At 44.0% G+C, this 12,749-nt stretch overlaps 1 protein-coding gene across 5 annotated transcripts in view; it reads left to right on the top strand.

The window, feature by feature from the left end:
* Positions 1 to 238: 238 nt before the first annotated feature.
* The window catches only part of TAPT1 (transmembrane anterior posterior transformation 1), a 53,215-nt gene continuing 40,704 nt past the window's right edge, over positions 239 to 12,749 (top strand). For 2 of the 5 annotated variants that reach the window (XM_033106194.1, XM_033106196.1), the window contains exons 1-2: positions 4,584 to 4,626; positions 10,422 to 10,552. In XM_033106194.1, coding sequence (XP_032962085.1) covers positions 4,599 to 4,626; positions 10,422 to 10,552 — 159 coding nt within the window. In that variant the 5' untranslated portion in view covers positions 4,584 to 4,598. Of the gene's footprint in view, positions 448 to 669; positions 820 to 4,583; positions 4,627 to 10,421; positions 10,553 to 12,749 lie in introns of those variants that run through there. The other 3 variants (XM_033106193.1, XM_033106195.1, XM_033106197.1) reach the window with 3 other exon arrangements.

The raw sequence follows: 12,749 nt of genomic DNA on the forward strand, positions 1-12,749 counted from the left end.
AAGCCGCCGCGCGCCACGGCGAGGTCAGGAAGAAGATGGCGGCGGCCGCGGCGGCGGCGGCCTCGCACGCGCCGCTGACGCCAATGGCGCGCGCCGGCCGACGGGCCGCGGACGGCAGCAGCGGCGGCGGCGGCAGCGGCGGCCTGGGCTCCGGGGAGGGGCGGGGCGAAGCCGGGAGGGGGCCGGCCGGAGGCGGAGGCCGGGCCGGAGTCTGGAGGGAGGCGGCGGCGATAGTTTGTTCTGCTCGGAACATGGCGGGCGTCGGCGACGCGGCCGCCCCGGGAGAAGGCGGCGGGGGCGGCGCGGACGGCCGGGAGCGGGACGGCCGCGGCCAGGCGGAGCAGCCGGGCGGCAGCGGTCCCGGGTCCCCGCCGGCACCTCAGCACACGGAGACGCTGGGCTTCTACGAGAGCGACCGGCGGCGGGAGCGGCGCTGCAGCCGCGCAGGTGAGGCGGGCGGGCGGCGCTAGGCCGCGGGGTCGGCGGCGGGGGCCGTGGGACTCCGGGCAGCCCGGGCTGTGGGCGCGCGGGGTGGTTGCGGCTCCGGAGGCTCCCGCGACTCCGCGGGCGCTGACAGCTCCTCGGGCGGGGTCTGCGCGGGCACCGAGATCCCCGCGGCGCACGGCCGGCTGGGTGCGTCTCAGAGCGAGGGCTGCGGCCCGGGAAGTTCCTTCCCAGGTCCCTGCACTGCTCTCGAGAGGTCCTTGAAAAAGCTCCCGGGCGCATCCGACGCCCCGGTAACGTGGGCGAGGATCTTCCCTATCTCAGGGAGCTCACAGTTGACGCGCTCAAGGCTGATTGCATTATCTTCATGCCAAGGTGACTTTTGTTGTGCATTTTAAGCGAACTTGAGCGGTAGAAACCTGTTAACTTGCTCTGCACAGTGTTTTCCGCTGCCGCAGCTAACAATGTGGTAATGACCGTGAAGTTCAGTACGTTTGCCCAGAACAGAAATATTTAGAACTCTTCAAAATGTTACCTGTGAACTTTTCCCATACTGGAACTTATGCCCCTTAAAAAAAGAAAAATGGCTGCAGAAGGAAACATGCACTTGTGAAACCTTTCAATGACTGGTTTTAAGCGTATTGTTATACTATTGTTTCTTTCAGCTGTAGGGTTTTATTTTTGTTTTTAAAGCAGTTTTTAAAATTGTATTTGTGTTTATGTTGCAGTTGTATATCAGGCTTAAAAGAAAAAGGAAGCGTTTTCGTTGAATATAGAGGGATCGCAACATTTTAATTCTTACATAATTCTAAATTTTGAAAAGCAACCAAAACATAATCCCAGTAAATTTCTAACCCCCCAAAATTGCTTCTGGTGCACAGTTAAGGGCTGTATTAGCTGTTATTTTCTGCAGTTCATGCAAATGAACTCATAAGTCCTGAGGTTTACTGCATCATTGATCACACTGGGCTATTGAAAATGTAGAAGTGCTTCAGTGCTGTAGTGCTGATCAGGTGAGATCCTGAGTGATTTGCTAATTCACAGAACTAGACATAGTTTGGTTTTAACAAAGTCCGTATCTTTGAAAACTTAAGTACAGACTGTGCCTCGTTCTTCTGCAATTAACCACTTAAAAATTCTCAACTCTGGTTTAGTTGTCAGTTAAACACTTGCTTGCAAGAGTATTTACTTTCTGAATTGGCAAAGTATTAAATCACTGAGCTATCTGTTTACTCACTTTAGACTTGAATATTAAAAGCACTGTGTTGCAAATAGAAACAAATGTGGCCAGATGTCACTATGATTTCTTTGAAATATTTCTTGACTTTCAGGAAAGCCAACATTTTTATCAAAAGCTGTTTGTTTGTTTGTTTGTTTGTTTGTTTGTTTTGCATGCACAGAGAATGAAGTTGTCAGGAGCCTTTTGATGAGCACAGTTGTTGGCTCCTGGGGTGATCCTTACCACCCCTTCCCTGGCCCTTCCCAGAGGGGTCTGGATCCCCGGTACTGTGGACTTAACCTAGACTTCACACCACAAATGCATTCTTTTCTTCATCAACATGGGTTACCGAGCAGGCTTTACTTAACATATTCAAAGCTGGACTTTTAACCCATAGTTGCAAAAAGTTGTTATCAGGCAGACAGACATGTCCAGCTTTGATTGTCGGAGTAGTCCTCGTTGTTTCCCCAATTCCATCAGTTACCTATGAGGAGAGATGACAGTGGCACCTCTTGGGGATCAGGACTTAGATGAGAATCCCAGGAATATTTCAGCTGGAGTTACCAGCCAGAGTTGTTCCATCTGGGCCTCTACCAGGTATCTGTCTCTGCTCCGCTCCTCACACAACTCTTGCCACTGCTGGTGCCCACTCTCCACCTGATGCCTCCCTGGTCAGAAGCGTCCTCCCTGGAGATTAGAATTCTATTGGCCCTTAAGCTCCCCTGCTGGTCAGTGACTTCTGCATTCACCCTGACCCTCCAGCACTGCTCCCCTCCACTGCTCTCTGACCTTTCCTTCCTCTTCTGTCAGAATTTAGAAAACTGTCCTTGGGGCTGGCCTAGGGGACTCAGAGGGCCTTTGAGTGGCACCACCTAGGGTCGTGTGAGAAGCATTTCCCCCTGAATCAACTGTCTTACCAGACTAGGTACTTGCACTTACAGTGTTACTAGTTGTTTTTTATGTTCTGGTACTGCCTCTGATACTCTAGTCCCCTTCCCCAAATTAGGGCAGCCTATGTCTTTCCTTTAGTGTCGTGGTGGCCTACTCATCATTTAGTTCCAGAGTTCTCTGTATCATTTCTCCCAAGGAATTTAGGGCTCTGATACATGTTTGTTGACTTCTTGTAAGAGCCTAGGATTCTGTGAATAGATATGCAGATTAGGTGCTTATCCAAACCCTTCCCACCAGAGTGAATAATTCAAAACATAGTGTTTGAGGTTCATGTTTTTGTTCGTACTTGTCCTTGTTCATTTATATGTTTAGCAAATATATGTGAATATTAGTTTGTGTATATACAGCTGTCTATACCATACACATGTATCTACATAAAGCGTTAGCTTTCCTTTTGTTTCTCTTTTCAAATTCTTCTAATCATTCGGTTCTCTGAACTTCCTTTTTGACTTATATGTTGCTTGGCAGTAGACTGAAACTTTTCTCACGTGCGAATACTCACACCTTAACGTAGTTAGAAGTTGATACACCACTCATCATTCTTGTCGTTCTCTCTCTCAGAATGGTCATTGTGTATTCCTCTGTTGTCTTATGTGGTCACTGGTCTTGGATTCTGGTTATAGTGGTCATCAGGAACTGCGGATTCTTCTCATCTGTCTCTATCCCTACTCTTAATTAAAAACACTACCAACTTCTTTTGTAGTATTTTTGACATAAGACCAGGTAATAAGTACATCTTACCATATTTTTGTGCTTGTTCCCCACTTGACTCATCTGGAAAAGTTCTCAGTGGGAGAGTGTCTGTAGAGCCATTCCCATTTAGGATCTAGGTCTAGCAAGTCAACCTTGGACTAAGAATTAGGCAATCTGTTCTTGGCTCAGTTCAGTTGTTGATTTGCTTTGTAGACTCTGTTTGCTTCGACTGCTTGCCTAATCCACTTGGCTCTGTTTCATAACGCCAAGACCAGATACGTAGTATCTGAAGTATCTAAGTTGGCTGTCCTGACTCTGGAGACTCAACAGTAGAAGACTTGGTGTAAAATATGAGTACGTGTAACACTTACTGGTGAGGACGGAACAATACCTGTATAATTCAAGTGTTGGAGTATGCCTAGGGAAGGGTAGTGCTTGTCAAACAAGAGCCTGAGTAAGGTATGGCTGGACAGGTTATTTCTGGTTGTAGCCATACCGTGGGCCCATTTTTTCCCTTCTTTTTAAGTGGTGACTCTTTACTTCTACAGCTTAAGCTTGTTATCCATCTCTGTTGCTTCTCTTCTCTTCCTTTACCCATTGTAGACGTCTTGTTTACCTCCGATAAGAATGAGCAGAGGCAGGGAGAAAGACTAGAACTCAGAAAAACCAACGGATCTCTTTTTTAGCAATTCCCACAAAAGATTTCGAGTGAGGGAAAGGTTTTAACTGTTCATGTTCTCTATGTCCTATATTTTGTGTAATTGAAAACTTACGTTCTTCTTACAAATAAAGTGTTTTTATTAAAATATGTTTTCATTTAACCAGTTCTCAATCTCCATAGGATCTCTTACATGGTTACCCCTGTGGCCCCGAACTTAACCTAATGGGTGATTAAAGGCTGTGATTCTGAAATTAATGCTAAAGGGTCCATAATTAACTTCTCATTTATAAAGAAAAATAAGAATAAAACTGGCTGGGAAATTACTTGGAGTAACCACAACCCTGATACAGATAAAGTAAAATTAGTTCTCTTCTGACAACTTTTAAAATTCTCACTTGCTTTACCTAACCTAGTGCATGTAACCTAAACAAGCAGTGAAAAGGTATTCATTTTGATCTTTGACCAGTTCAATATCTTGGCTTTTTTAAATGTTTAACTTCAGCCTAGTCTACCCTCCAAACTTCTGCCCTAGCAGCTCATTTGTGGCCCAGTTTGGGGAATGCTTGCATAAAAGAGAGCTTGGGAAAGACTATATAACATTGACTGTCAGAATAATGATATTATAGATTTATGGCGATTTTAGCTACTCTTTGGTTCCGTAAGTGAGATTATTTGTAAATAATTTGAGGGTCTTAAAAACTTGAATGGTACGTTTACTACATTTGAGTTCAGAAGGCAGAATTGTTGCATTGATTCCTGGTTGGCTTTGTATAAGGGTTTACCTCTATATTGTGTCATAAACTTACAGTTAGTGTTTTAGCATAACCTTAGTAAAGTTTGTTAAAGTTTTATGTCATTTAAGACCATGGAGATTTGCTTGTTTCTTTATATTTTCCTAACAGTTAACCAATTACTTTCCAATTTTTTTAATGGTCAGTGCTATTTTAAGAAAGATATATTTAGACATACTACTGAACATATAAATATATTTGATTACTCATTACTTTTAATTAATTTTTTTTTGTCCTGGCTTCTTATTTCTAAAGCAAGCTATCTTAGTAGGTAATTAAACATAATATTTCTTCTTTTAGGGACGAGGAAGAAACAATTTATTCTATACTTTTTCTCAATTTAAGATGCTGAATCACAAAGCATTTCTCGTAGGAGATGAATATTGATTAAAAATACTGTGGAGGAATTGATTTGGAGTTATGATTGGTATTATCTTCCTTATATTAAATATTCACAATTGGCAGAACTTAGTTCTTCTATTGTAGAAACACTTGTTTATATTATAATTAAATAGTAAAATATTTTTGTTTTCAAAAGACTTTTACTGAATGATATTTCTTTTTGGTGAGAATTGGATAAATGAACTAAAATTGGTTGACATCTAACAAGTCAATGTTTAGAAAATAAAAATTTAAATTATTTTATTTTGGAAAAGAATTTGCTCTTAAAATGTAAAGACAAATGTTTGGCATAACCAATGGGAGAGACTCATTTGCTCAGAAGGAATGGAAAAGTTAAGATACACTTAGCTAGCAGAATTCTCGAAGAATGGTACCCATGGGTAAAAGAACAGTAGCCTTCCTAAATAATTGGTCAGGCAGCTATGCCCAGTGTCACAGGACAAGTAAGTTCAGGTAAGTCTGTAGAATGCTAGCGAACAGTGTTTAAAACAGCAAAAGCAAACACACACACTGAAACAGCTACACTTTGGGACAGAAGATTAAGGAGCATCCTGCAAAATGTATCCGCAGCCCCGGAAAGGTGGGCGTGGACCTGACAAAGCAGCAGGCGAGGCAGCCCACTCCCCTAATTCACTGTGACCCAGGGCTGTTCCTGTCTCATGGGTTGAAGCCAGAGTAGCGCTAGGTTATCTTCTCTGTAAGATTGTCAGGTGATGGATGATAATTATGGTATAGAGGAGGGCACGCAGGACTTGGAGTTCAAAGATCTGGGTTCTACTCCCAGTGTACCCCTTTTCAGTGACATTGGACCAGGCTCTTAACCTCTGTGAGCCTCAGTTTCTTCACTTGCAAAATGTGTACACCATAATCTGCTCTCTCTCTCTCTCAGAATTGTGAGAATTTCATGAAGTAGTGTGTGCAAGACCTTTGTAAACGGTCTCTTGCCCTAAAGTGAGAGGGTCCTAATCCCTTAAGCAAGGTCAAGTCTCCAGGAGGGTGGAAGAAGGGAGTAAGACAAAGCTTTTGAAATATTTCACCCCATGAAGCTTGGTTCTTTTGTTAGTATTGCTTTCCTGTATCTTCTAAACCATTCCCTAGCCCATTTCTGTGGTGTTAATTGTAGGCCCACACTACTCTTAGACTCAGAACTCTGGAGGCTGGACATTGAGAGGATTTGGATGCGTTATACCTGCTTTCAGAAAGCTCGGGTTGGTGAGGGAGCCGACTAGAGTTAAAGTATAATTTCAAGCAAACCCAGGGTGCCGTGGGAGCACACAGAAGGGAGGTGGAGAGGGTTCCAGTTTTCCAGAAAGAGCAGTGGCTGGTTTACAAAAGCACTTGTGGTAATGATAGTCAAAATAATCTAGTGCCAAAAGCACACACTGTATCATGGCACCCACCCTCTTAGGGGTGCAGGTTCAGGTGCCTGTTGGGTCACCCTTTACCATCTCTTAGACACCCACACTTGAGGGGTAGACTGCTGGATTTTGTATTCTGGCTCTACTACTTGCTTCCTCTGTGACCTTGGAGGCCTTAACCTGTCTGTGACTTGGTTTCTTCATCTACAGAATGGGTGTAACAGTAGAACCTGGCTCACAGTTACGAGAGCTGTACACTCAAAACATGTTTTTATCATTTGATTTTTAAGTGCTTGCTTTTAAACTCTCCGTTGTGGAATGTAAACTGGTGTTTATAACTATTGCATATTTAGAGGTGGAATCCTAACACCCCCGGTTTTTTATTTATAATGTAGTTAAAATACCTTCATAGGTTTATAGTGTAAAACTTTTTTTTTTAATAGAAAGTGAGTTACTTAGGTCATATAGTTTGTGAAATATACTGATTTGTCGTGTTAGCTGTCATCCATGGAAACAGGATACAGAAGTAGCATCAATAAACATTAGGTAACCACCCATAGAACTGGTTAATACTACAGATCTTGTGAAATTAATAGTAAGTCGTTCCAGACATCGTGTCGTGGTTCGCGGTCTTCACCTGCTTTCATGTACACCCCTTTCATGTACATCCTCATGTACATAGGATGTCCTTCAGCCATCCTATGTGGAAGGCAAGCAGGGAGCAGGTGTTAACAAACCGTGCTAAACCTCGGTTTCTCTTCTGTGAAACTGAGATCTGTGGCTTGAGCAGGTCCTAGGGCTGATGTGTGCCTGCTGGTGCCAGGACCCCTCCTTCTGATTGCTGATCCCGTGCTTGTCTTGTGACAAACTCTTATTATGATAAAAGCTTGGTCATCTGCTGTCATCAGGGAAAACACCATTGTGGAGGATACTTTCTAAATAAACAAGGATATAGCTAGCTATCTTAACCTTTGGATTATGCTTTTTTAGATTTAAAATTGTGTGATAACCTGTTCCTGTATCTCCGTAACATGGCTGACATACTAGCAGGCTGCCCAAGTCCTCTGCCACACTTCCTGGGGACAGTGCGAGCGTCCCCTCCTGCACCCAGGGCACTCCAGGGCTGTGACTTTATTATGCACCCTGCCCTCTTAGGGGTGCAGGTTCAGGTGCCTATTGGGTCACCCTTGACACACACACAGAGTCTCTCAGACACACACACAGAGAAGAGGCCCCTTATCTTCAGTGGCTGGTGAACCCAGCGAGGCACCAGGGGCTTTTCACTCTCCCCGCTGGCTCCCCAGACTTTCGGACAATTCTCTCTCAGTCACAGGCTCTGTTCTCGAGAATCTGGTATTTTCTGCCTTTGCTACTTCTGACTTCTGATTTTGTTTTTGTTCTCTCTCTGCCACACTCTTCTCTATGATTAGTCTTCCTCTTCTCTGATGCGCACATTATTTTAGCAAACATTTGTTGAGCACTTATTACGTACTATGCCCCTAAGACGCAAAAGTAAAGGAGGAAACGAGACAAGAAAGTGAGTGCAGTAGGACGCAGAGAAGCACGGGCAAGGGTGAGGCCGTGGGAACCGTGTCGGGGAGGGTGGCTTTGCCTGGAACAGGTGGGGACGTCTGCACAGAGCAGGCCGTGTCTGTGCATGTGCACCTGTGGCCACGAACAGTGTGAACCGACTGACATGTTGGCAGGAAATGAAAAGTAGTGTAACAGGAGGTTTGTGATCTAGAGATTCAGAAGAGGCAGGTGTGGCACAACCGGAAAGGTAGCCGGGGGCCAAGCTCTACGGGATCTGGTCCTCACTGCTGAGGTGTACGACCTGCCCTGGAGCTGACGAGGAGCCGCTGCAGGCTGACCAGGGCTGGTGTGTGAGCGTGCTGACTCGGCCAGGCCAGGGCGGACTGAGGGGCGAGACTGGGAGAAGGGCAGCGGTCAGGAAGCTGCGGAGAGGCTGAGGGCCCCATGAAGGTGGAGAACAGAAAGAAGAGCGAAAGGCTCAGTGTCGCCGAGCAAGAATCAGTAGGGCTTGGTGAGAGGACAGAGGTGTCGTCAGAATCGGCCCTGAGCTGCTAGCATAGAACTTTCTGGTGATGCTGTGAGCTAGTCAGGGCTGCAGGGAGTGGGGAAGATCGTGCGTTCAGTTTTGCACATTAAAGGTATCTGGGATTTCCAGGTGGAGGTGCCCAGGAGTCTGAGCTAAAGATATGGTGACTTTCGGGTTTTGATGATGGTTAAAACCTTAGACTGTCCAAGGAGAGTATGTGTAGAAAAATAAAGGAAAGAAAAAGAAGGTAACTGAGGACACCTCAGAGAATGCCGCCTGAAGGGACGGCCAGCACGCTGCTGGAACTATGTTCCTTAGGACGTGGTGTATAGAGCGCCGAACCCGCAACCGCGTCAGGGTCAGGCGGAGGAGCAGGAGCTGTCAGAGATTTCGCACAGAAAAGTCTGCCAGTGGAGAGAGAAGTGCCACTGGTGGAGGGGTGGCGGGAGGAATGGGGAAGCCACGGGGCCAGATGCTGCTCCGGTTCTGGTGAGGTGACATTTGGGGCTCATGACTCCCTGGCATCGGTGAAAATGCGTGTGAGTGCGTCTTTACTGCTTTCTGAGTGTCCCGTTACTTCTCAGCGGTTACAGGAAGAATTGGTGTTTATGGATATCAGCAAATCAGAACATCCTTTCCTTTCTCATTGGAAATCTGACTGAACGGAGTATGAGTATAATGTTTGCTCCTCCACTGGTTTTGGCTCTTCTTGTTTGCTGCTCAAAAGGCTTTTCTTTCTCCCCTTCTAACAGCAGATCTTGTCCTAGTTCTAGCCAGCCTACAACGCATTAGAAAGCTCCCCCGCAAGATGTGCCTCAGTGGTGTGCTAATTATTTTGAGCTAAAGGCAACCAAGACTCTCTGGGCTTGAGAGAAACTTCTGCACCTCCCACTCCCCTCCCCCCAACTGTCTAGAAGAATTTAAATTAGGGGCCTGTCCTATGATAAGAGTTAATCAGAAATAACTTTTTTATCTACCTACATCGCAGGGCAAACTAATAATTCCTGAACATGTGCTCTTTCTGCAGTGACCTGAAGCCTCAAGGTGCCCAACCTCATCCCTTGCTCAGAATGTCACCTGTCCCTCATTTTCCCTTTCTGTCTCTGAACCTCTCATGTATGTGGGGTCTCTGACTCCATATGTGCACTGTCCCCGTACACATGTAGGTATTTGAATTTGGTCATTTTCTCTAGTGGCTGTCTTATGCTCGTTTGATTATTAGACTAGCCCGAAGGAGAACCTCGAGGGTCGAGGAAAGTTTCTCCCCCCGCCACATGATTATTAGCATCATGTTGGTAATCCTTCATCTAAGGAAACGGCATGATTTAGACACCTTCACAGAGATTCTCTGAGCCTGAAGGTGTTGCACAGTATCCTTGTATGTACTTCACCCAGGATAGTTCTTAGACTGAAGCAATGCCTGGTAGGTGACTTGGCTGCCTTTAAAAAAAAAAGAAAAATTCTACACACACACTCACACACTCTCGCACACACACACCCATTTATGTATCCTTGCTACATGCTCTTCTTACCTGCATTCATGGTCCTGTATCACCTGTAAGACCCAGCACTAGGCTCTCACTAAACACTTTTCTGACTACTCTGGCTCATAGTAATTGTCCTTTCTGTATTCCTGTGGAATTTTCAGTTTATACCACACAGAGCAGCAATTTTCTCAAGAGTCTTTGCTGATGATTTGCGTGTAGTCACTTCTGGGCACAGAATTATAGATTACTTTGTTTTACTGTTGTTTTATGTATGTGTTACCTGTGGCCCCACTTAGCATGGAAGTTCCTTGATAAATACTGTTCTTTTTGTTTTGTGTCGTTTTCTTTTCCTGTAGAGCTTTCATTGTTGAGGTTCCTCAGTGCTGAACTAACAAGAGGGTACTTCCTTGAACATAATGAGGCCAAGTATACAGAAAGAAGAGAAAGAGTATACACTTGTATGCGAATACCAAGAGAATTGGAAAAGGTACTTTTTTTTTTTTCTATTACCAGACATTATTTTAAAAGTTATGTCAATGTGTTAATTATTTTTTTAAAAAAAAATCATGAACAGCCTGAGTTGAGCTTTTAAAATATTGGAAAGAATGTGATCATAAATAATTAAATACGTTGGGAAAGTAGGCATTCCCATACAGGAATAGACTTTAAAGAGTATATTTTTAGTGCAAGATCCAATGGTTCTGAACTTTGCTTATTATTAAACTTAATGTATTTCCATTTATGTCCCATCCAAATAATTTTTTCCAAGGACTTAATCTGCACTTACTCCTTTAGTTCTCTTCAGTTTTGTTTTACCAAATGCAGTTTCTTTGTCCATTCAGCATGATAAATTATTTAACTTTAGCTTCTTTTAAGGTTTCAGTTTCTCAGATAGCTCTCATATTTAAAAACATAAATGACAGTCTCTTCAAAGAAAAAGACAATTCATTTTACCTTCATCACAGAAAACATTACATTATAGGATAAGCATAGTTATAACAGCACTAAAATTTTTACACGCCGTATTCTGTGATTGTCTCACTCTGTCAAGGCCAGTCAGGTAGGACAGGAAGACCGCTCTTTTTCCTCTGCATTGCTAGGGTTTGTGACTAAGCAATACCAAAATTTCTTCCTAGAAGGAAATAATTAAAAAATCATTCAGGTTTAGCTATATTAAACTATGTCTTCATACTTTTATAGTAACATGAAACTTACAATATTTCAATCACTTCCTTGGAATTGTACTTTCTATTAGAGTGGCTTTCAGAAGAGTTTTGTTGGTTTGCTTTATCAGTGTATTATAATGACAAGAGGTGTGGAAGACAGAAGTAAGGATCTAGCTGGTTTGTCTGGTGTGCTTCCTTTTTTTGACAATCCATCAGTTTGGTAGAAGGAAGAGAGTTGGATTTAGAGTGACAACTTGAGAAATGTTGCATTACATAGGTTATTGGTGGCGTGTCCCGTGCTGAAGTTTTAGGAAGTTGGGTGTAGTAATTTATGTAGTAGGATGAGATGTAGAGAGCTGGGGAGCAAGCAAGGATTCTGGGAGAGAACAAATGTGAGGGGGCAGCCATTTGTCGCCTTTGCCAGGATCACTGAATATGCTTGGTTCTCACTGCGTAGTTGCTTTTCTAGGGAGTTCTAGGGTTCTGAGGAGGAGCCAGGGGCCTGGAAGATGAGAAGGGAGGAGGAGGAGTGTGTGTGGCGCCCTCTGCAGCAACCCTCCTCCAATGCAGCACCGCCTTTGTTTTGTGTGTTGGAATGTGTTTAAGATTTTGTTGCGGGGCTGGGTAATGTTTCTTCTGCTTGAAAAAAAAAACACACTAATTCTTGTGTCTTTCTTAAAACACTTTTAACTTGCTTTGCAAAGTTCACTTTTTCTTCCGATAGTAAGCCATGAGATGGATGTGTGGCCTGTATTCCTGGATAGGACAATGCCAGCCACATGCAGTTTTTACTTACCTGGTCTGTACAGAGGAATGTTTTTCTTCCACCTGCCTGAGCAGTTCTGGACTCCCATTTTTCTCTCGGGAGAACACAGAGGGATTGGCCTGCAGCGCACAGCCAGACCAGGGTCACACCCAGGGGACTGCTTCAAAGCGGGGAGGTGTCTGTCTGACCCCTTTTATTACTCCTCCTGCGGCAGAAATAATGAGCACTGGCATCCTCTCATAATTCCGTCGCCTCATCACAGGCAGGTTCAATACCCATGTCCTTCTCTTTATTCGTAACGTTGAAATAACAAGCAAGCTTCTGAGTAGATTTCTCACAGAAACTTGTAAGCATTTTATGTTTGTTATGGTGAGTATTAAGTTGTCTTCTGGGGAAAATGGCCACAGATAAGACTTAAGTATAAATTCACGTTTTTCAAACGATGGTCCATTATGGGACCATTGATGGGTAACCCATAAGGTAAGTTGCCAAGTAAGACATCTTTTTCAAAGAAAAGAATAGAGAAAGTATTAGAGAGCATTGCCTGTACTAAGGGTAAGTGTTTTTTCATGAAACTTCAGTTTCATTTGTACGTATGTAAAATGTGTAGCGTCAGAAAACTTGCATTAACACTGCTCACACACCGTTGTAATCATTTTCTAATTCTGTTGCCCTTAAGAGAGGCTTTTGGCTTTAGGCCTATTTAGGGAAATTTGATTTAGTCTCTTAGAACAGTACTTTGAGAAGCTTTA

This window comes from Rhinolophus ferrumequinum, chromosome 5, assembly GCF_004115265.2.
Source record: "Rhinolophus ferrumequinum isolate MPI-CBG mRhiFer1 chromosome 5, mRhiFer1_v1.p, whole genome shotgun sequence".
NCBI lineage: Eukaryota > Metazoa > Chordata > Mammalia > Chiroptera > Rhinolophidae > Rhinolophus > Rhinolophus ferrumequinum.